The 24,650-nt window shown below is 35.9% G+C and overlaps 1 protein-coding gene, 1 non-coding gene and 2 pseudogenes across 4 annotated transcripts; 2 read left to right on the top strand and 2 right to left on the bottom strand.

Annotated features, from left to right (window-relative positions):
* Positions 1 to 2: 2 nt before the first annotated feature.
* Positions 3 to 2,162, bottom strand: LOC147945786 (uncharacterized; annotated as a pseudogene).
* A 4,667-nt stretch (positions 2,163 to 6,829) lies between these two features.
* LOC104783750 (pectinesterase inhibitor 5 pseudogene) lies at positions 6,830 to 7,708 on the top strand (annotated as a pseudogene).
* An 8,194-nt stretch (positions 7,709 to 15,902) lies between these two features.
* LOC104783749 (NAC domain-containing protein 60) lies at positions 15,903 to 18,627 on the top strand. Of its 3 annotated transcripts, none has more exons than XM_087510199.1 (4): positions 15,903 to 16,353; positions 17,391 to 17,644; positions 17,762 to 17,995; positions 18,113 to 18,627. In XM_087510199.1, the coding sequence occupies exons 1-4, from the start codon at positions 16,176 to 16,178 to the stop codon at positions 18,449 to 18,451; spliced, it is 1,005 nt and encodes a 334-aa protein (XP_087366325.1). In that variant the 5' UTR covers positions 15,903 to 16,175; the 3' UTR covers positions 18,452 to 18,627. The 3 variants fall into 3 exon arrangements, with proteins under 3 accessions (XP_087366325.1, XP_087366326.1, XP_087366327.1); XM_087510200.1 differs by lacking the exon at positions 15,903 to 16,353 and adding an exon at positions 17,160 to 17,267; XM_087510201.1 differs by lacking the exon at positions 15,903 to 16,353 and adding an exon at positions 17,166 to 17,202.
* Positions 18,628 to 23,372: 4,745 nt separating this feature from the next.
* LOC147945785 (small nucleolar RNA R71) lies at positions 23,373 to 23,479 on the bottom strand. The gene has a single exon (XR_015597866.1). It is a non-coding gene; the product is annotated as a small nucleolar RNA R71 (small nucleolar RNA).
* Between the last annotated feature and the right edge of the window lie 1,171 nt (positions 23,480 to 24,650).

The following is a 24,650-nucleotide window of genomic DNA, read 5'->3' as shown; positions in this document are numbered from 1 at the left end:
TTTTATGTTCTTGCAAGGAAACCTATTTGGTTGTACTTTCTCCTACTTGTTTTCCGTCTTTCTCTTGTAATTTCTAAATTATGGTAAGACTTGTGACCACTTTCCCAAACTTGCTTCAAGGATTCATTATCTTCTTCACACCTTGCCTGAAACAATCAATTTAACACTTGCTTGTACCAATTGAACACATAATTGTTCCCAAAAACTAAACTATAATTTCCATAACTAAACATAGATGTAACATAACTATGCATACTTGTACCATACTTGTACCAATATAACACTTAGTTGTACCGCTCGAAGAGGTAAATATTGTTGTATCATTACAATTCTTCCAAACAACCATCGAAACAACGTAAACGCTTACAACTTACAACTCGTAAACAACTAACAACACAAACAAAAACGAAATCTTCACTTTTTTTTTCGATTCGGCTCCACTGCTGCGAAGGGTGTCCTAATGTGCCTCAATGGTTGTCTTATACGCTTCTTCCCAGTTTCTATTATTACTCCACTAACCTTCTTATCCTTCCTCGTCTTCCTCTGCTTCAGCTTCTCCGGCTCCTCCTCCTGGACCTCATCCTCAACCTCTATCTCTTCATTGTTTTCATTCTCGCTCTTCTCCCCATTGTCACCTTCATATTGATGACAATATTTAAATCAATAACTCCCAATCAAAAATTTAAATTAAATTATCCAACTCAAAAATACTCACTAGTGTCCTCATTATTCTGAGGATTTTTGTCGCGGATTCCACTATATAGCTCAAGAGTATATACAACCACTATATACAACCAAAGTCGTTGGCTGATTATTCGGAGTATATTCTGTCGGTCCAAAATCTATTGGTGTTCCAAACTGTATCCCATCATCATCTCCTTTCTCCAGCTCCACTGACACATATAGCTCAAGAGCCTCCACTCTCACATTGAGGTCATTAACCTTCTCCACCATGTTCTCAAAGCCCTCAGTCATTGTTTCCTTTAGTGACCTAATATATGCAAAAATCCCAGCTACATTCTCATCGACTTCATCTCCAGTTTCAGGACATTCTTCACCATTATCCGGGAGTTCATCAACAGTTAAGCCTACAATACGAGAGTGTAATCTACAATACGATGCAACAAAGACTTTCACCAAACTCTGGTTCCAAGATGCTGGTAATAATCTGTGAATACATATAGACACACTATATGTCTTCAAAAGAAATTTATAATAAATAATTATAAAACCATCTAACTTCATAATATCTAACCTTGCTATCTCCAAGCTCTTCACATATTTCCTCTAAAGGAAACCCCTTCATTGAACTTTCAGTGAATTTGTATTTACACATCCGTAGGTAGTCCTCCTCTGCGGGTACAGCAACTCGAAATTTCCTACCTAGTTGTGGAATACATTCAAACGCCAAAATCTCCACATACAGTTACAAGATTTTAGTTGTAATTTCAGAAACATACAAATTCAGAAACAATACACACCTTAAGAGGAGCAATGAATCCGGAAAAGGCAGGTTGCGCTTTTGGTTTGACCCTCCCTTCCAAGTTCCTCATCATATTTTGGATCCCTTTCATACACTCTTCAAATGAATAACGCCCCCAAGGAAAGTCCTCACAAGCGTTCAAATCATCAACAATACTTACAAGAAAGGAATCTATGTTTCCATCACCCTTAGAGTGTGATTTCACTATCTTGCATAAGAAATACAGTATAGTGAGCTTCTACCTCTCCACACAGCTCTTCTTCATCATCTTCATCAGCTTATTTTCCACATCTTTAATTTTTATTTTTTCACATCTCCCAAACATGCTTTCCACAAATTTTAAGCTTCCTAACTCCTCATACCCACTCGGGTATTCGTGGCAGTCCATTCCGGTCAACAATGCATGCTCTTTCAACCCATACCGGATAGGCACTCCATTAACCACAAACCAGCACTCTCTTTCCATATTGGTACGAGCTGTGTGAAGCAAAAGCATCCACATGCCTTGAGTCATGTGGTTTTTCTCCTTAGGCATGTGGAATATATGCCTGAACTGGGAGTGATTTCTGAACTAACAGACTTCCTCTGGCAATTTCTCTATCAATGTCACTGTCTGGCTCACACTACACCTACTGATAATCTTACACCCCTTCATGTACTCAGATGCTTTAAATAACATTTCTAGGATCGTGGTGAGAATCTTCTTGAAATCAGTGATGTGAACTCGTAAGGGAATGTGATGTTCCCTAACTCGGCTCTGAAGATCACTATTTGACTTTCTTTGCTCCATTACTACCGAGTATTGTAGGAGGAAAGTTGTTGATAACTCATTGAAATTGTTAATAGATGTAACATCCGCAAACCAAAATGTGAGTTTTGGGGATGGGTGCAGATCGAAACCAAGGGTGGTGTCGGTCGACACCAATGATTTTTGGTTCGACGAAATTGTTCTAAATCGTCGTTTTGGCACGGTTTGGTTTAAGTGGGATCCCAAACCAAGGTATTTAAGTGAGAAATCGACCTGAAGGTTTCGGGATTGTCACTTTTAGCCGCTACAGAGAAAGGTTAGAGAGAAAAGAGAGAAGAGAGAGTGTTCTTGGGAGATTTTTGGAGATTCAAGGCTTGTTTGGGGAGATCTGTCTTTGAGGAGTGGAGATCTTGTGCTAGGAACAAAAGAGAAGGCTTCTAAGAGTTGGATTCGTCGTTGTTGGGTCAGAACTTTCTGCAAAAGAGGTGAGTGCATGACCATGGCTAATCTAAGCCTAAGATTTCCTTTGTCTTGCTTGTTTGTTGTTGTTTGTGGTGTTTTCTTGATTTTTATGGTTGCTGTAGGGTTCCCACGGATTCATATGGCTTTGGGTTTGAGTATTGGGCGGATTGGAGGAGATAGGAAGAGAGATTCGACTCTCGGCTTCGAGCGGATCGCGGTTGCAGAGTCAGTGTCAATCGACACCGGGTGGGTGTCAGTCGACACCAAGGATCAGCATCGATCGACACTGTGAGGTAGTGTCGGTCGACACCATTGCCAGTGTTGGTCGACACTTGCCTGGTGTCGGTCGACACCTCCCTTCCAGTGAAGACGATACTTTGTTCCTGGTTTGTTTGTCTTGTTTCTTGATTTTGTTTGACATTGGTATCTCAGTTGTTTGTGTGTATAGCCCAGTAGATGAGAGGATTGCCTCACTGAGTGTTTATTAAATACTCATGCATCTCAATTTGTGTTTGCGGTGCAGGTAAAGGCAAAGTGTGATCGTGGAATCAAGGCAATGAGGATAACTTTGTGAACCACAAGAATACCGACCTAGAAAGGTTATCCAAGAAGAGCCTACAGTAGTCGGCATCATCTTCATGAGGCTTAAGATCCCTGCCGCAATCTGAAAAGCTGCCAAGTGGCTGTTCAGATTTCTGTTTCCGTCGTAATTAGGCATGTCAACTCTCCGAAGATCCCTTATCCGAAAACTTGAAATCTTTGAGGTGAATGGGGAATGTTGAGCCTCCTCAATGACTCTATCGAGGTCGGGAGTAGAGCTAGTTGCCAGTTGAACCTTCATTATTATCTCCCACAGTTCCATCTCAACTTTATCAAACTCGGACTAGGGTTCGGGTTAAGTTTGTCTTGAGGCCCATGACCATTGCCTCGGGGGCTACGGACCTCTCCCAGCTTATTAACTCCAGCGGGATTTACCCCACCTCCCTCGTCAGGCAACAATACTCTCCGTGCTCCTCCAAATGATGAGTGGTTAGTGGCGAGAATTGGTCGGAGTCTCCTGATTAAGTGTATTTCCTGCAGCAAAATATTCAAAATAATTTGAAACAGTAGTGTGATTATCGCTTAAAGTTATGTGGGCGTTCCCTAATATTTGCGAGCTCCCCATTCACTGAGGTGAGCTATGTAACTAGTCCAGGGACGATGGTTTTGAGAGCTGCGAGGGCCTCAACAGGGGTTTGATCGAACATGATTTCTTGATGGGGACGTCAGTCTTAGGTCACAGAGCGACTGAGGTGTTACTAAGAACTTTTTTCCTCACAAGCAGCGCCAAACTGTAGGTCTCGGATCCCATTCTCGATGATTTTAGTGGTTGACCACAAGTCATATCTCATGAACAAATACATGAAAAGAAGATATGTATTATTGATCAATTGTCTCTAGATCGGTCCCTCTCTAGGATTTACAGCATCATATATTTTGATCTTGAATGTAATTATTTGTTCCGGAAAATTTGTCTATTAAATGTAATTATTCTCCATAAATGTGTTTGTTTTGATCCTGGCATTTAACTCCATATAGAGAGAGGTTTTGTTGTGTGAAATGTTGCAGAGATGGTTCTCTTTATTGTGGTTGCAATATAGAGAGACAGCTCAAAAGACATTGTATAATACTTCCTATGTTTCTAACAGATTGATGTTTTGACATTTTTACACATATTAAGAAAGAGATAAATTTTTATTTATAAATTAATTTCTATTTATTTTTTGGTAGAAAGAAAAGATATAAATTATAATAAACTGCCACAAGAAAAAAAAACATAAAATAAAAAAAAATATTATTTTAGTTTTTTAATCTACAAAATTAATGTTTTAGGAACAATAAAAAATCTCAAAACATCAAGCTATTTAAAACATAGAGATAATTAAATAATGCTATGTCTTTTTTTTGTTATTAAAATTCGTAATTCCTGTCGATAATTAGAAAACTCAATGGTTGTTGACTAAAAGCTGAAATTAAGAAAACGCTAATGAGAACGGGAATGTAGTAGTAGTGTTAAGACTAATCCATGATTTTGTGGGCTTCTTATTTGATTCGGGCTTCGAGAAAAAGCCTTTTATGCTAATATATCCAAATATTATATTATCACTTATCAGCGCCTATTTTTCAAGAAATTGGGAGAAAACTCTCTCAGCTATTTATTAATTAAACTAAAAACAATTACAAAAGAACACGTTCTGGATGCGCATGTCCAGCTAAATCCTCTCGAATGATCGAATAAACATCCGTCGGAGCCGTAGATAAAACATGAAAAGAAGTCATGGCAAAGACATACTAGCAACGACAACAGATGCCACACCAACTCTGAATTCACTACCAACTCCAATCTCGTGATCCGTCGCTCCCAAACATAATATAACCCATAATAGACTTCCAATAACTCAACGATTAGTGCCGAATACCGCCCCACATTCACAGCAAACCCACCACATCATTCACCAAATTCATCCCTTATGACCCCACCCGCTGTAGCTATTCCCGGGTTTCTGCTGTAGCATATTGTCAGCTTTTTTGCTGCTTGCTAAGATGAACAGATCTACATAAATATTTTTGTAGCAGTTTTGTCAAAATAGTCTTGAAGTTTGAAGGTATTTACAATCAATATCATTATTATTTATTATAAAAAAAATTAAAAAATGCTAACAATAATTAATATATCAAAAGTAAATCTTTGATACTAACAATGGATATGGAAAATTTTCTTGGTTGGGTCGTTAAAGTAATAAACAAATTAATGACATATTCTCCATATATTCCACGACATATTAGAACATTGCCTAAATCTAATCACCACCCATAAAAGAACCTAATCAGATATGGTAAGGCAGCTTTTTTAAGATAACGAAATATGAACAATACTTATATACATGTATCTAAACAGTCTTTACAGTTAATTATCTACTAATTAAAATATAACCAAACATGATTTATTTTTCATTACAAAATATAGTTTTTCATATAACTTTTAATAATTAATAGTTTAGATATTTAAAAGACTTTGTTAAAATTTTAAATTATGACTCTTCTATCATATTTGTTTGCTCTTTTCTGATGTTGCATTGAAACATACCTAACATTAATGTAACAATATTTTTTTCCTGCATTTGTTGTTATTTGAATTTTGAAAAAACGAGCATGTCGTACTCAAGTAAATAATAAAAATTGTGTTTAACCTCTCACATCTGAATGAGAACAAAAATGAATATAAATCTGAAAAATTAAAGTCATATCATATCATAAATGAGAACAAAATGAATATAAATCTAAATTAGAAGCGAGTTTAACTTAACAAGCAACAAAATTTATAATTTTATAATCGATTTTATTTGGTTCTTTGTCTCGCTTTTTTAGATGAACAGTTAGTTATTCTAAATATAATAAATTTTAAATTTCAAAAAGTTCAAAATATTATAAATATTTACACTTATTTTAAAAAATATTATATACATGGTTAATACTTAATATTAATAGAAATTTAAAATTATCATTAACTGTTACTAAACGGTTGAATCATAAGTTCATTATTGTGTCATCACTATCAATAATAAAATATTAAACATATTTAATTAAGTTAATTAAATTATGGTTAAGTAAAAAATAATTTATTCTGTAATATACCGCGGGTTAAGTTTTAAAACTAACAATCAAAATACATTTATACAATCTTAAACACTATATAAAACAAACATAATTAACAAATAAACATAACTTGAAATTTTTTTTAAATAGTTTTAAAAAACTCGCCCGCGGTTTACCAAGGTTGCTGCTAAATTTATTCTAGCTCTAATGGAAATTCATTTAGCAGTGAATATTCGCATCTCACAAGGTTGCTGCAAGCCAAGATCTTTTATGAATTTCAAATACGTTTCAAAATTGTGGTGATCCGTTATTCAAAACATGTACTGCCATTAAGATTTTTATTACAAGTTTAATGTTCTTCAATTTAAAGCAATAAATTTTCGTAATTTATTATGCACCGTTTTTAAGCTTTCAATGTCATTATTATAAATAAAATGTTTGAAACATACAAAAGAGAAAATATCAAACATATTTGTATCTTCTTAATTCTCTATGTGGCCACAATGCTCATCAAACACATAACTTCTCCTTTGTCGTTGTCATTATTCGTGTTCTTAGTGTTTACAACTACAAATGCAATGCTTATCAAAGACATGTACGCACTTTGTAAAGAGACAAAAGATGTAAATTTCTGCTTGAAATACATTGGAACAGACACACGTATACTAGACGCAAATGGCTTTTATGACGTTCTTGTGATTGCGGTAACGTTAAATAATTAGTTTGTAATTCCTTTAATTATTATGTAGAGATTTCTATAGCGATATATCTAAAACACACAAAGTTTATAGGTAGAAAATAGTGTTAAAACAATATTAACTATATCTAGTGTGTTTTATTTTTTATAATTCTATACTATATAAAAGTATAAAATTCTATATAAAAGTATAGAATAAATTTGGAACCAAAATCTAGTATATATAATTAAATGTATAGGGAACACGCCATACGCATGAAAATTGAGAGATGAGAGAATCTGCTTTATTCCTTTTCTAAAAATAAAAGTGTTTTTATTTCTTACTGAGATTTATTATCAGATTTCTAAATGCCAAGACCAAGTGACCAATGCAGCCAGACAAATCAACAAAGTCCGCCAGAAGTTTGATGGTCCGATTGGAACTGAACGAATAAATTTTTGTCTTGCGAGTTACCATCTAGCATCTAAACTTTTCCAAAGATCTTGGGAACATGCACATGAAGACGTGTTTGCAGCAGGTGCTCAAGTTTCTGCAATGCAAGGTGCAAACTTTATGCGCGAGTGCGAAGAAGAATGGAAGAATGGACCGATTCAAAAGTCTCCAGTCACTGTCTATAACACAAATGTTGTCAAACTATTATCTATTATTCAAGTTGTTGTCTCTAAGATTAATGGTGGCTAGTTAAACTGCTAATTTATTTCATATGTTTTTTGATTATAGAGTTGTTTTTTTTTTATAATACTTATTGGTTCAATGAATAAAAATTTCTTGAAGTTTTTCATTAGTTAGGATCATTATTAGTGTGTGAAACATGATGTTTTAAGTTTTATAGCAACAAGAAGAGTTCAACAGATCATTCAGATACATAAAGTAAAAAAAAATAACATGTGTTAAGCTAGGATTGGTTGCTTATAACAATTTCTATGATCATGTAGAGTTTTTCCATGTAACTTTCTTTGGTGGTGTGAAATCTAGATGAAGAAAATAAACACTCAGTGGACAGTGCCTGTAACACCCGTAAACCAAATTTTTGATTTGGATATCAATCAACAACAAGAAAGAATGTCGGTGGACACCACTAATCGGTTGGTGCTCAGATTAATTATATTTTTTCTGGTTTGACAAGATTTAACTGGACAACCCCTAAGGCTCGTATTTAAGGTTGAAGTTGATGCTCCAGATGCATTTTTGGCCATTTTTTGTTCCAGAGAGAAGAGAGAAACAGAATTCCTTGAGAAATCGTTCAGTGAACGAAGAAGAAGATTTTTGTGCCTGTTTTGGTGTGTTTTTAGCGTTGGAAAGGAGATCTGAGCATGGGGTGACACTCGGAGGTTGTTAGAGGGCTTGGATCTTGCTGTTCTTCGTTAATTTCAATCAAATCAAAAGTGAGTATATGACCATGGCTTATCTAAGCACGAGATCTCTCTGCTTCTGTGTTCTATGGTTTGGTGGATTGACTCCTTGCTTGTTTGTGTGTTTTTCGTGTTTCCTATTGCCTTGTTTTGGCTGCTTTGATATTCCCTGAACGATTTTTTGGCTTTGGAAGCCGAGTTCTGGTTGATGGTGGCTTTTGGAATCAACGATATGGCATTAGTGTTGATCCACACAAGGAGGATATCAGTCGACACCAACTTGTGATGTTTTGCGAAGGACCGAGGAGGGTGTCAGTCGACACTGGAGGTCTATGTCAGTCGACAATGGAGGTCCATGTCGGTCGACACTGGAGATCTGTGTCAGTGTTCAGCAAACGGCTAACATGTCTTGTTTGATTCCTGGTTTGGTTATGATTGTTGTTTATTGCATTGAGATTCTTATTGTGTATGTATATAGCCTAGTAGATGGGAGGATCGACTTACTAAGAGTTTCCGGAAATACTTATGCATCTCTTTTGTGTTGCAGTACAGGTAAAGACAAAGTATGATAGTGGAATCAAGGCAATGAAGAGGAGGATGTTCTAGTAGCTTGATTGGTTGATGTCTAGCTTCTGTTAGGTTGTTCATTGCCTAGGTTGATCTCATTAGACTATTGCCTAGGTTGCTAGTGCCTTGGTTCATGTTGTTTGTTTCAGAATTGTTGGTTTATGATTTGTAAACATTTATTGGACAATAGTTTATGGTTGGATAATTGTTGGTTTAATGTTGGTTATTTCCGCTATTTGAATTGAATGTTGTTAGCTTGTTAGTGAGTATGAAAACACTAGGTAATTACTATATTAAAAAATAAATGGGTCGGTGTGTTTCAGTTTTGTATCAGAACCCTTACAGTTCTATGTACGGGTTTATGTGCTTGCGTTGTTGATGTTTAGATTGCATTATTGGATTAATTGTGTGAATTAGTTAATTATGTGTGGCATGGGGGCCTAGAACATTTTCTTCGAGCCTTCAATGTTGTATGCTTTCGTGTGTGGTTTGGTTTGTTTACTAGCTTTTGTTCTTAGTAGTGCAGTGGTTCGAGGTGTTGGAGTTGTTGGTTGTGAATGTTGGTGTGACTGTGGTCGTGGTCGGGGTTCGGCGGATTTTTGAGGCTAGTGAGAGTGTGGCCAGAGTTCCACGAGGAGGCACGTCAAAGGGTCGTAAGCGTATTAGGAGAGACCTAAGGGGTTAGCTGGTGTGATTTTTGGAAGTGCTGATAACCTAGGTGTGGGGTTGGAGTAGGTGGAGCCCAGTATGGATATGATCGCTTGGTGGACCTGTTGATGTTGCTGTTAGAGCGGTGACCAAAGGCGGTACCAGTGCAGGCCAAGTTGTGCCGCCTATGGTGGGAGTGCAGCCGCTGCGGATGCTGAGGAGCTGCCATCCTACCTCAGGATAATGGAGCAGATGATCAATGTGGGTTTATATCGTGGATGAGTGGTGGATGCAAATGGAAAAGATCTCTGCGTTCGGCTGGATGTTCCAGTCAGATGCTGGAAATTGTTGCAGTTCAGTTTTTGGAGGTTGATGCACATCTCTATTGAAGCGGTGTTGCAGCTAGGGGAAGTACAGGAAGCTTAAGCCTCGAAGGTTTTTGAGACAAAGGAAAATGGTTTTTGTGTGTATGAGGGACTAAGTCGTGGAAGGCAAGCAGACCCATGTGTGAGTTAATGAGAAGCCTTTGGGCGTTTAAAAACAATTGTTGCGGCGTTTGTGGTTGGAGTTTGCCCTGGGCAGAAAAACCGGAACCAAACCGAAAAATTGGACCCAAATCCGAACCCCGAATCTTGGATTTACCCTATTGGGTCTTAAATTCCTCTACCCGAAAACCCGAACCCGAACCGAAACAGAATCCGAAAATACCCAAAGTAAAAATAGATATTAATAATTTAGGATCCGAATACCCGAAATTTCAAAATTTTACCCAAAATTCCGGGTATTTACCCAAAAATTCGGGTTTTTATCCAAAAACTCGAGAATTTACCCGAACATTTTTGGCTATTCGGGTAAAATTTCGGTTTTTTATGTATCCGGAAATAATTGGGTTTTTAGCGGTTCTGAAAATCCGTACCCAATCCAACCCGAACCCGAAAGGACCCGAACCAAAACCGAACCAAATTTTTACATTTAGCCAAATGGGTCTTAAACTCCTCTACCCGAAAACTCAAACCCGAACGGTTCCTCCCGGAACCTGACCCGAGTACCCGAATACCCAGGGCTTTGGAGTTCATTGTAGATGGACAATGTTGTTGGTGTAGATACCTTATTGGTTAGGCGGGCTTAAGTCCCACGTCTTATTTGATTTTGAAGTAACTCATTGCTTCATTACCATGGAGTGTGCCAATATATGAGGAGATCATGGTGAGTGGTTTGGAGCCGTTAAGGTTACGGGAGGCAAGTTACTAAGGGTTCTTAGATGGGTGAGAGCTGTGGATATTCATATTGCAAGGGAGTCGATGCCAGGAGATTTGATTATCAGTCTCGTGGAGTTGTATGGTTTCATTCTTGGTATGGATCGGTGGGATATGTATGAAGTGTATCCTTATTGTCATTGGGGTAGAGTGGTATTTGAGCGGCCACAAGGGAATTTGGTATTCCACGTAGTGAGACCGACTTCAGGGAGTCTCGTTGTCTCGGTCATGCTGGCAGGGAAGATGATCGAGAAGAGTCGGGAGGCCTATTTGGTTACTATTCTTATGTAGGAATTGGTGGGACAGTCTTCGATTGGAGGTATTCAGGTTGTTCAGTAGTTCAAGGATGCGTTTCAGTCATTGCAGGAGTTACCACCATCTCGGTCTGATCCTTTCACGATTGAGTTTGAATTAAGAACAACGCTGTTATCTTCGCCTGATCCTCTCATACTCAATTCTAATGGCGAAAATCTCACCTGAAGGGAGCTGGAGCTCTCTATAATTCTTCAACGGCCTGCTCATATCAAACAAAATATGTACCTTGACATAGCCCTTGCTCTACGATTTTAAGGAGTCAAAAGCCACATGAGTAACTCGACCAATGTGTGCTACAATCTCCTTGATGGCGTCCTCCGTATTATGGTTCACCGATATGTTTCTTAAGCGGATCCAAATTGGTAACATCGTAGAAAGATCTGTTTCGAAATCAAAAATGAATTGAAACCTCTCATTAGGTAGAGCAATACCCCTTGTATGATTGTAAACACGCCACATACGCGGCATTTCATGAATCAAACTTGACAACTTCTGATTTTCTGGATAGAGCAGCTTCCTTACAATGATGCGTTCATTCCTTACACACGAGCTAATTGAGGCAGGTTTTGCAAGACAATCGGTGTATTGTCTTCTAACGATATCTCTTGCAAGGCTTTATCCAACATGTATTCTATTCGTATCAATTCTCCGTCACAATTGATGAATCTTAGATTTTCGATAGAAGAAATGATGAACTAAGGTTGGCAGCGTGTTGTAAAGTGATGAACTAGGTTAAACTTGTATCGTGGTCTTCAAAGATTCAGAGAATATTGTGATACAAACAGAAAAATCTTATCAAATTTGGCAAAAACAAAGATTTTCACGGTATATTCCAACTTTTTTACCAGAGGTGAAACTCTCTAGATGAAAAAAATATTCTAAACCTTTTCGACTCTGTGCTTTTTTTAACTTTTTTTTCTTTATCCAATAAAACTACCTTATTTTCGAATTATTGGTGGATGCGCAACTTAACAAGCCGTTAACAGATGTTAGTCTTCTCCTCTGACAACTGAGAACAAACGCTAGTCCTTCTCTTCCACCATGGAAATGTTACTCGGTGGATTCGAACCCGCTTTATTAAATACTAGATTAGGACCCGTGTTAGAGCACGGGTTGAAACTCTTTTTATTTATATTATAATTTTAGAATAATATATTATTTATATGATTATTTTTTAAAGTTTTTTTGAATAAAACATTATTCAATAAAATCATATGCTAAATATGATGGCTTGAAAAATACATATTTTGTAAGTTTTATATTGTTAATTTTGTCATTTTATGTATGAGAAATGGTTATGTTTGTTGTTTGTTTTTATTTTAATTTTGAACATGTTTAGTGAAAGTTTTTTTAATATGACTCGTGCTTAGCTAAAATTTTATTTTCATTGCACAATAAGATCTCGGAAATCACAATTAAATGTGATAAATTGCCAAGATTTTATTCTTTTTATGCCTAATAGGTATATTTTTATGCCTAATAATAAGGATTTTATTTTGTAACAATACATGGAATAATAAAGATTTTATTTTGAAAATTGTATAAATCATTGGAATATTTTCTTTAAGAGGATTCTTAGGGATATTTTTTTTACTGTATTCATGTAGCCCACTGACCAATTAATCTTATAACCTTTTTTTTAACCAACATATATTTAATGTATAACCTATTTTGTAACTAATTTATAAAAATTATATAGTCTACAAAAAAATTGTTATTATTTTTTTTAGATTTTATTCATTTTTTATGCTTACCAGTATTTTTATATTTGTTTACAATTAATTTGTAATATTCTGTTTTTTCGTTTTGGAAATAACCTGATAGCAATTAAATCTTTGGAGTATATATTTTGGTGTGAGTAAAAAGAGAATTAATAATATTCTCTTTAAGAAATCGATGAGAAAGATTACAAAGAGATGAAATTGTAACAAATTAATATCAATATCAATATCATTATCTTCCGAAAATGAACTGTTACACAAGTTACACCTACCACATAACTTGTAACAAATTAATATCAATCAACTAGATTAAGACCCGTGCTAGAGCACGGGTTGAAATTTATTTTATTTATATTGTAATTTTTATATAAAATATTATTTATGTGATTGTTTTTAAAAGTTTTTTGGATAAAACATTATGCAATAAAATCATATGCTAAATATGATAGCTTGAAAAAAGACACATATTTTGTAACTTTTATATTGTTAATGATTCTAGATAAGTACCCGTGCTATAACACTGGTTAAATTTTATTTTATACAAAATTTTGTATATTTTATATTTTAAAATCAAATTTTAATATGTTGTATTAGTTTATGTATGTGAAGTTATTTCAATAATGTATATCCTACATCATGACTTGAATGTCATTATAAAACATAATTTTGTAAATTAGGTTTTTTAAAAGCGAGTTGTTATATTATGAGTAATTTAATATATTGTTATACTTTTTTTTTAATATACTTAGTTTCTTGAAATTTTTTCATATTATAGTGACATATTATTGACATAGCTATAACAAATCAATTTAGAGTGTTTATAGTTTCTAACTTTTATATCAAGTTGCAATATTTTAAAATTATTTCAAAATAAATTATTTAACGTTTATTATATAATATAAAATTATATAATTTAACAAAAAAAAATATGAAATTGAATTTAAATATTCAAATTTTGACTTGTTACTCAGTAAATTTTTTAATTCAATAGATATTATTTAAAAAATATATTACTAAATCTTGAATATTTTATAGATTGTACAATTTATATTTGTTTTTCAAAATTCAACTTATGGTATATCCGAAAATAAAACTATTTTTTAATTATAATAAATAATATAATAATTTATTTGTTTCACCAAATAGACTCATATATAAAAATGAGAGTTGAAGTATAATGATAATTAACAAATTAATATGTTAAGTTAGATATCAAAAGATTTTCTTTGATGAATAATTTAATAAAAGAAATTAATATGGTAACTTAGATAATATAAAATGATTCTTTAGAATATTCTCTTTAAGATTTTTGGAAACAATGTGCTCTAGTAATAAAATCTTCCGAAATAAATTAAGATTACAACCACTATTTAACTTATAACCAATTAATCTATAACCTATTTATAACCAACTTATTAAAATTATATACTCTACAAAACAATATTGTTTACTTCCGTAAGTTCCGTTTTATTATAAAGGGGATATCAATTAATGTATAACCTTTTTGTAACCAATTTATTAAAATTATATAGTCTACAAAACAATGTTGTGACTTCCATTTTATTATATACGGGATTTCCACCAAACCACGTCAATGTATACAGTATATATTAAATATGTTGGGTTAAATCTTAACAACCTTAAATAATTTTTTTTTTTTTTTGGCAAACAACAACGTTAAATGACTATGTAACGTCTCTTAATGGCTAATACGTCTCGCGAGTTCAAATTTACCAACAATTCGAAGATGATGACATTATCTAAACTATTATTAAGTTTGGTAAAAGGTATCACAATTTATGACTGTTATGTTTTTTTTTTGTCGTCTGGATAAAACTAAAACAAAGAAGTAGCGATAACGAAGAGAAAACACCGACCAAATATTTGATAGTGAGATCATAACAATCCTCCAAGTATTAAGTCAACAAACTGAAAGCTAATGTCGATAATAACTATGACTGTTATGTTTATGATCTAAACTATTAATACAAAAAAAAAAAATTACTGCAAATATATTTAATTAGATTAAGTCTAGTACGATTAAAATTCATTTTATTTATATTATAATTTTTATATAAAATATAATATAATTTATGAGATTGTTTTAAAAAGTTCTTTTGGATAAAACATTATGCAATAAAATCATATGCTAAATATAATAACTTGAAAAAGATACATATTTTGTAAGTTTTATATTGTTAATGATTCTAGATAAGTACTCGTGCTATAACACTGGTTAAATTTTATTTTATACAAATTTTTTTATATTTTATATTTTAAAATAAAATTTTAATATGTTGTATTAGTTTATGTATGTGAAGTTATTTCAACAATGTATATTCTACATCATGACTTAAATGTCATTATAATAAATAATTTTGTAAATTTGGTTTTTTTAATAAGCGAGTTATTATATTATAAGTAATTTAATATATTGTTATACTTTTTGTTTTAATATACTTGGTTTCTTGAAATTCTTTTATATTATAGTGACATATTATTTTCATTGCTATAACAAATCGATTTAGAGTGTTTATAGTTTCTAACTTTTATATCAATTTTCAATATTTTAAAAAGATTTCAAAATAAATTATTTAAAGTTTATTATAATATAAAACTATTAAATTCAACAAAAAATATGAAATTGAATTTAAATATTCAAATTTTGATCCGTTACTCAGTAAATTTTTTAATTCAATAGATATTATTTTTAAAGAATAATATAACTAAAACTTGAATATTTTATAGATTGAACAATTTATACTTGTTTTTAAGAATTCAACTTATGGTATATCCAGAAATAAAACTTTATTTTAATTATAATAAATAATATGATAATTTAACCGGTTCATCTACAAAACAAATTCTACACCAACAAAAACTACAATAACAGAGTTACCATAAAAATTCCCAGAGTAAAACTCTACAGCTACAAGTCTACAACAATCACACCGTAGTAACTTTAGTGAGTAGTAGTAACCTATTAATAAATTTAAATTTGAGCAAGAGTGGTGCCGTGGCAGTCATACGTAAATATTTCAGTAACAGAGCAACACCTGTGGAAAAAAGAGAAAAACTGAAACGCAGGTGTAAGTCTAAGTGAGTGAGCAAAGCACTCGATCGTCGCCTTCTTTTTCTGTAGTAATATTGTATTGTCTTCTTCACGAGTCTTGTTCCCATTCCCGAGACATTTTTTTTTCTTTTTTTTTTTCTCTTTGTGACTCCTCAGTTTCTCAGAAGCCAAAGGGAAAAGAGTTTTGATCTCTTTCTTCCCTTATCTTTTTCTTATATGGCAGCTGCACCGGTTGAGCCGGCGGTGACAACGATGTTCCCTGGCTTCAAATTCTCGCCGACGGACATCGAGCTTATTTCTTATTACTTGAAGAGGAAGATGGATGGTTTGGAGAGGTCTGTTGAGATTATACCTGAGGTTGACATTTACAACTTCGAACCTTGGGATTTACCTGGTTCGTTTTCTTTACCCTTCTTCTTACAAAGTTAATCTTCGTCTTCTGTAATTTTATTTTCCTCAAGTTCGGTATACTAGGAATGCTTAGGTTATATATATTCTTGTCGGAAGAAAAAAAAAAACAAAGAGTGGACCTTACTATTTTCGGATCTTGGGAATTTCGTTATAAAATACGACCAGTAGCCTAGGTTTGCTTAAAAGGGGATCTCGGGTTACAAATTTAGTATTAATTGTAGAATTTTTCATGTGAATTTCCGTTGAATCTCGAATTCCATGTGAACTTAAAGTGGTAAGTCAACTTTTGAAGTTTAGCCGTTTAGGTGACATGTTTGATAGGTTTCATCCTCTTTAATAGTACTTTTTTTCTTGGGAATTTTGTATATGATTGTACAAGTTTCCTGGACTGTGAAGGTTACTTATTATACCCATGTGTCTATGTCCATATATTCGGTTGAATCTCTAGTCATGTGGTTAGTTTCTACAAGTTTTGCGGAAATCAGTGTATCAGAGCAGAAGTTAAAAAGAGTTAAGGATGTAATTTTTTATAAATATGAACTTCTTTCTCCTCTTGAAACTGAGGTTACATTGTTTGGTATAATATTTTATTTTTTGGTGACTGATTTGTTGGAACACCAACTAAGGAAAACGTTGGATTGGTTTGAAGATGTGATAGCTTGGCTTGTGTTGGTAGCTTGTTTAAGTATAATTAATATTATAACATTAGTTAAATGCATCTACGTATGAAAATACCTTTGTGTTTCAACGTATGCTTGATGTCTGCCCCTGATTTGCTCGTACTTGTAGTTATCTCTTTTGTGGGTTGAACCGCTACGAACTGCTTTCATTTGTAAGTATTGACATGGAATGAAATTTTATATTGGCATAAACAAGTTCAGGCCTATGAAAATTGAGGTACTTGTTGGCTTTGTTCAACGAAATCTTCATGTTCATTGTCGGAGAAAAGTTTATGTTTCATCGTCCTTTTATTTTCTCTTCTTGAAAATATAACAAGATTTTCGAAATGCTTTTTCGCAGACAAGTCCATTGTAAAATCTGACAGCGAATGGTTCTTCTTCTGTGCTCGTGGTAAGAAGTATCCCCACGGTTCACAGAACAGAAGAGCAACCAAGATGGGATATTGGAAAGCCACAGGAAAAGAACGTAATGTGAAGTCAGGTTCTGAGGTGATTGGAACAAAGAGAACGCTTGTATTCCACATTGGTCGTGCGCCAAAAGGCGGACGGACCGAATGGATTATGCATGAGTACTGCATGATTGGAGTATCACTGGTAAACTATTTTCTGATTCTTGATGTTTTTATTGGCCACGTAATGGTATATTGTAACACAAGGTGTTACAAAAATAGGATATTGTTATGGTTATTGAATATCTCAAGTGTTATATAGGATGGTCTAGTTATTTGCCGACTTAGGAAGAATACCGAATTTCAAGGAGCTACAATTCAAAAGTCACCACAGCCAAGTATATTACCTGACAAGCACCACGTAGACACGAATAACGCTATTTCAGAGAGTATATCTGGTTGGGAAAATATGGTTGACTTTTACTTATCAAGTGAGTCAGGGCAGGAACTACTCAGTGAAATAGCAGAATCTTCACAATCTTCACAAAATCCACAGGTTAGTCCTCTTTTATTTAGTTATATATATATATATATATTATCTGTTAACATTGTTTTACGGGTATGTTGCGAGTTGTACATGATCTGATTCCCATGAATTTATCCATGTGTTAAGGTTCCTAGTGAAGAAGATTTCTATGCGGATATACTGAGGGATGAAATAGTAAAGCTAGATGATCCGGCGGTCTCCGGTAATACACTTATCAATGTACCAAGGCTTCAAACAGAGTCCAACACCACAAGAGTATTGCATTTACCCAACATGGTAGACAAACAAATGCAATCATTGCTACAGAAACTGCCATTACAAAATGACACTGGAGAAGAAAACAACATATCCATGTCAAATTGCTTTATCGGTATATACTCGATTAAGTCTATAAACCGAGCGCGGTGGGACGTCGTTGTTTGGGCGCTTGTTATGATAGCTGTGTTGGTATTTTATCTAGTGTAATGCCATAAAAGACTTTTTCTAGGCAGTTTGCATGGTTATGTCTTAATGTTGAGAGAGATCTTGTAACTGTTAGGCTTAGTTTACGTTATCATTCTCTCCATTATATATTAAGAATTGTATTGTAGTGTCTATGTGTACCAAGAATATGATTCTATGAATATGAGGCTTTCGGGAGATATGTAATTCTGTTTCAGGTAGATTTTATATTGCTATAAATTCATTTTCAACCCATAATAGCAATGCTATTGCAATGATAGTGTCTCATTTTAGTTGTAAATATAACGTGCTTTATGTATGAACATGTCTCTTTCCACTAGTCCAAAAGTTTTCATAACATAGAAATATGGAGGTTTCTGCATTTTCAACATTAAAACGTTGTTTCATACTTGTTGACTTTGTCCTACTGTTTTTAGATTTGAATTTGAGAACCTCCAAGCTTTCAAACATCTCCTCTTCTTTCTTTCTTCTTGTGGAGTCGTTTTGTCGGAACTCCTTGTATGTATAAGATTGAAAGCTTGAAAGTAAGAACACCTTTTCTTATAGATTTAGAAAACTTCTCAAAAACTAAATCTCTCTCAAGTCACACGGAACACCTCTCCATTGACCTCTCTATATATAATGAATTAGACAACTCCTAATTCTAATAGGATTACAACATAAAGCCTTATCTAAATAAGCTTCTCCTTATCTAAATCTTGTTTATGCATTCTTATCTCTTATCTCCTTAGGCACCTTCTTAATGAGATAACTTCTAACACAAGTTGGAATTATCCAACATTCTCCCCCGTAATTCCAACATGAACTCCGGGAAGCTTGATCTCCTCAACTCCGAGCAAACTCCTCATTTCTTTGAACTTAATCCGACCTAAAGGTTTTGTAAGTATGTCGGCCTTCTGCTCCTTTCCTGGCACATGATCAACTTCAATTTGATCATTCTCTACACACTCTCGAATAAAATGGTACTTGGCAAGCATATGCTTTGTTCTCCCGGGAAAGACTGGGTTCTTCGTAAAAGCTATGGCTGATTCATTATCAATTCTAAGCAGGATCTTCTCTCCTTTCACGCTTAGTATCTCGCTCAACAATTCTTTTAGCCATATAGCCTGTTTGGCAGCTTCCATAGCGGCCATGAACTCTGCTTCGCACGACGACAACGCCACAGTCGGCTATTTCTGCGTTGTCCAAGTAATAGGCGATGAACCATAGTAGAAAACATGACCTGTGGTGCTCCTTCCATTGTCAATGTCAATGTTGTGACTGCTGTCACTGTACCCCGTAACTCTTCTTGATCCATCCCTCTTAAAGAATAAACCAAAACTCATAGTTCCTTTCAAATACCTCAGAACATGCTTGATTGCTTGCCTATGTGACACTCTCGGACTCTGCATATAACGGCTAAGAACTCCAACTGAAAAGGACAAATCTGGTCTTGTATGCAGAAGATATCTTAGGCATCCTATAGTTCTTCTGTATCTTGTAGCATCAATCTCTTTCTCTTTCTCTGCTTTTGACAAACTCAGTCCAGGCTCCATCGGTTCATAAGTTGAGTTGCAGGAACCCATCCCTGCATCAGTAAGAATTCCTTGTGCATATCTCTCTTGCTTGATCCTTATTCCATCCATTCCTTGAATAACTTCTATACCAAGATAGTAAGTTAATTTTCCCAAATCTGACATCTCAAACCTCCTTGACATGTCTTCCTTAAATTGTTTGATGATCCTGAGTGAAGTCCCTGTTACAAACAGATCATCAACATAGATAGCAACAACCAGAAAATCATTCTCCTCCTTCTTACGATACACCGTCGGTTCCTTGACACACTTCTTGATGCTCATTTCTTTTAGAACTTGATCAAGCTTTGTATTCCAGGCTCTAGGAGCTTGACGCAGTCCGTATAAGGCTTTATGAAGCTTATACACTCGATCCTCTTCTCCTTTTTTTCTCGAACCCCTTAGGTTGAGTAACATAGACCTCTTCTTTTAGCTCACTATTGAGGAAAGCTGTCTTCACGTCTAAGTGGTGAATCTCCCAACCTCTTGTTGCTGCAAGTGCTATCAGTAGCCTTATAGTTTCGACTCTTGCTACCGGAGCAAACACCTCGTTGAAGTCTGTACCTTGTTGTTGCACATATCCTTTTGCAACTAACCTCGCCTTATACTTGTTCACCGAACCATCAGCTTTTCTTTTGAGTTTATAAACCCACCTAACTCCTATAGGTTTCATGCCGACCGGTTTTTCTACAAGTTCCCATGTATTGTTCCTTATAATCGAGTCTATTTCAGCCTTCATAACATCGATCCATTCTTTAATTTTCCCAGCTTCAAAGTAGTTCTCCGGTTCTCCATCTATTGTTAAGAACAGACTGCAACTCTCTGCTTCTGCGAATAAAACATATTCATTGAGATAACGTGGTTTTGTTATCACACGACCAGACCTAGTTACCAAGGGTTGAACTGCGACTTGTTGACCCTGAACTTGGTTCTCATTGTTCACATCATCTTCATGATTGTCTTCGTTTTCTTCCTCTTCTTGGTTGTCATGATTTACGTCTTCATGGTCCACTTCCTGTTGATCATTTGATATGTCTATATTTTGCATCTCCTTAGCATGTATTTGTTATGCATTTAGCTAGGATAACTAGTCGTTTTGCATCATTTTAGAACCTCTTTTATACACTTTGCATATTTAGGAAGTTTTTGCATCATCCTTGCATACATTGTACATTTCGAAGTATTTCAGGTGTTTAGGAGACGTCGGAGACACAGACGATCGAGCCACTCTCAACCGCCGCAATCGAGCCATCCTCAACCTCCACAATCGAGCCATCCTCAACCGCCGCAATCGAGCCATCCTCAACCTCCGCAATCGAGCCATCCTCAACCTCCACAATCGAGCCACTCTCAGCGGCACCAATCGAGCCATCACTCGAGCCACCGGTCGGGGGATTCAGCTTTTGACGTCTTCATCAAAGCTGTAGAGAATTGAGTCATCTTTAAATGCCGTTTATTTCAAGTCAATCGGAAGCATGGTTCAAGAGTTATCATCGTTTTAGTGGATACATATACACCCAGCTCGAGTCGTATCATCTCTACTCGACCCAGCTCGACTCGATCCGTTCCACTCGACCGCCCCCCCAGGGAGAGACGACACGCGACTCGAGTGCACATGTTTGGTTTTACACGCTTCAGGAGATTCCCGAACCGACGCTCTATCTTGTCGTTTTAAGTTTTAGGGATTCACACGTTTTTACTATATATACATTTTGTTAAGTCTTGGTATGGGGACATCTTATCTTTTATTCTCGCTTTGTTCTAAAGGTTCTACCTAGCCACCTAAAACGTTTGAGACTTTGTATCCAGATATCTTTTAATCCATTTTGTTTTTGCTTTTGATTTCTTCTGCAATGTTGTTCATCTCATTCTTGTCTATCTTATTATGCTTTGTTCAATATTTTCTGGATTTCTGTCTTTGGTGATGATTTCCAGATCTGAGTAGTGCTAGAGTTCTTGGGGATGTGATAGATTAGGTGGAGGATCTTAGGATGTAGAGTGTTTAAGCTTGATTTGTATGATTCCCTTCTGGACTAGTGTTAGAATTACTAGTTTCTCTCTGATCAATTGGAACTAGGTTCGAGACATTTCCACACCCAAAAGGTGTTTGATGAAATGTCTGACCAACTAGTGCCAGAGACATACGTTCCTAGCCTAAGAGATTAGTTGTCTAGGATGTTTGTTGACGTGAAAGAACTTGTTTTTCATGCCATGCTTGATCATGTTTCTCTAGCAAGAGCTAGGTATGGAAGTGGTTGAGTCTAAGTAGCTTTTGCCAAGAGATTGAATTAGCTAAGTTGTGATGTTCATTGTTTAGGGATAGTTTGCTTGTCGTATGTTAAACACTCTGTAGACTAGGAGACTCCACCGACATCAATTACTCCCATCCTTAGGACTTTTATCTTTTTGATTGATATTACATTCCTGAGACTGTTTCGTTTGTTCATGCTTAGAATCGTTTTTGGTTCCACTTATTCTTGTTCGCTTCTTGTCATACATTTTTGTTTCTAGTTCTGTGACTCACTTCCGTTTTGCATTCTGATCACTCTAGGATTGTTAGACATAAAAACACTCTTTTTGAATTGGCTTAACTTTTGATTTCTTGATTGCATCTTCAGTGGTAGCAACATCCCATTTGGATTGACACCTTAAGTACTACAACTGCATAAGGTTAATTGAACCTACTAGGAGACACACAAAAATCCTAGTATCAATTTGGCGTCGTTGCCATTTGGGAATTGTTTTGTTACATTTAAGATTTCAAGTTTTGCAAGATTAAGTTCTATCCCACTTATCATTCTGAGTACTTACTTGTTTTGGTTGTCTGCTTGTTTGTTTTGCATCTCAGGAACCTGTTGATTGCAACGTTGTATGCACACCAGATCAAGAGGACATCAGAACCTCCTTCCTGCGATCGACGATATCAACCGGTTACAAAGACCACGACAAGCTCGTCAACTCACTGATCATCCCGCACCCATCACAATGGAACAACCGAATGGACCACATCCGGGACCGCGAAACATTGGTGCTGGGGATGCACCGAACACTCACACTCAGTGTGCTGGAATCGTCCCTCACGCCGTGCAGAACAACAACTTCGAAATCAAAGGCAGTCTGATCTCCATGATCCAAGGGAACAAGTTCCATGGGTTGCCTATGGAGGATCCGCTGGACCATTTGGATGAGTTTGACCGTCTGTGCAGTCTCACAAAGATCAATGGCGTCTGTACAAGTTGCGCCTCTTCCCGTTCTCCTTGGGAGGCAAAGCTCATCAATGGGAGAAAAACCTTCCCAAGGGATCAATCACCACCCGGGATGGTTGCAAGAAAGCATTTTTGGTCAAGTTCTTCTCCAATTCCAGAACAGCACGTCTTACCAATGAGATTTCTAGCTTCACTCAGAAGAGCTCTGAATCATTCTGTGAAGCCTGGGAGCGTTTCAAGGGTTACCACAGCCAGTTTCCACACCATGGTTTTAACAACGAGTCACTGCTGAGCACTCTCTACCATGGTGTACTACCAAAGATATGCATGCTGCTTGACACTGCTTCTAACGGTAACTTCCTGAACAAGGACGTAGATGAAGGTTGGCAACTAGTTGAGAATTTCGCCTAGTCTGACGGCAACTACAATGAGGATTATGACCGCACAGTTCGCGGCGACGCTGGGTCTGAGGAGAAGTACAAGAAAGACCTCAAGAATGTCAATGAGAAACTTGACCGTATCTTGCTAACCCAGCAGAGGAGCATCCACTTCGTATCTGAGGATGACCCTTTCCATGTTCCAGATGGGGAGGGTGAGCAGACTAAGGAGATCAACTATGTCCAGAATCAGGGTGGATACAACAAAGGTTACAACCCATATAAGACGAACCCCAATTTGTCTTATCGAATTAATAATGTTGCTAATCCACAAGATCAGGTGTACCCGCCTCAACAACAACAGCAAGGTCAACAAAAACCTTTTGTGCCTTACAATCCGGGATTCGCCCCAAAGCAGCAGTTCCAGCAGGGTTACTAAGCTCCTTCAGGACCACCACCAGGATTCCGCCCTCAACAAGTTCAGCCTACTACAGCCCCAGATCAAGAAATGAAGCAAATGATGCAACAACTTCTTCAGGGTCAAGCTAGCGGTTCTATGGATACTGCTAAGAAGTTTGTTGACCTTAGTCAGAGGATGGAATGTTCCTACAATGATCTGAACGTCAAATTTGAAGCTCTGAATTCGAAGATAAGGTACATGGAAGGCCAATCCGCTTCTATTTCTGCACCAAAGCCTGGCCAATTCCAAGGTAAGGCTGTTCAGAACCCCAAGGAGTTCGCCAATGCCATTACACTGAGAAGTGGGAAAACATTGTCTCCCAGGCAAGGAGTTCCAGACATCACTGAGGACAGTGAGAAATTAGATGGGGAGGATTTTGGTCAGGATGACGTTCAGATGGAGAACCCAGTTGAAGCAGTCAAAGACCCGGTTGAACCAGTGAGGCAGTCCGAAGCTGAAGCTGTTAAGGAGCCTGTTGTTTTTGATAACAGACCTGCAAGGTTCATCCCTCCATCGTACAAGCCTCCTCTACCATTTCCAGTGAGGTTCAAGAAGCAGCTTACTGAGAATTACAAAGCCTTGTTCGAAAAACAAGTCAAGGAGATT

This window comes from Camelina sativa, chromosome 4 (genome assembly GCF_030686135.1).
Source record: "Camelina sativa cultivar CO46 ecotype springtype chromosome 4, ASM3068613v1".
NCBI lineage: Eukaryota > Viridiplantae > Streptophyta > Magnoliopsida > Brassicales > Brassicaceae > Camelina > Camelina sativa.
This window is presented reverse-complemented; position numbering and strand designations above follow the sequence as displayed.

Excerpts from the sequence above, each read along its gene's own strand:
- LOC104783749 (XM_087510199.1), top strand. The coding sequence starts at position 16,176 with ATGGCAGCTGCACCGGTTGAGCCGGCGGTGACAACGATGTTCCCTGGC. Across the intron at positions 17,645-17,761 it reads GCATGATTGGAGTATCACTG|GATGGTCTAGTTATTTGCCG; the intron begins GTAAACTATTTT and ends AGTGTTATATAG. Across the intron at positions 17,996-18,112 it reads AATCTTCACAAAATCCACAG|GTTCCTAGTGAAGAAGATTT; the intron begins GTTAGTCCTCTT and ends CCATGTGTTAAG.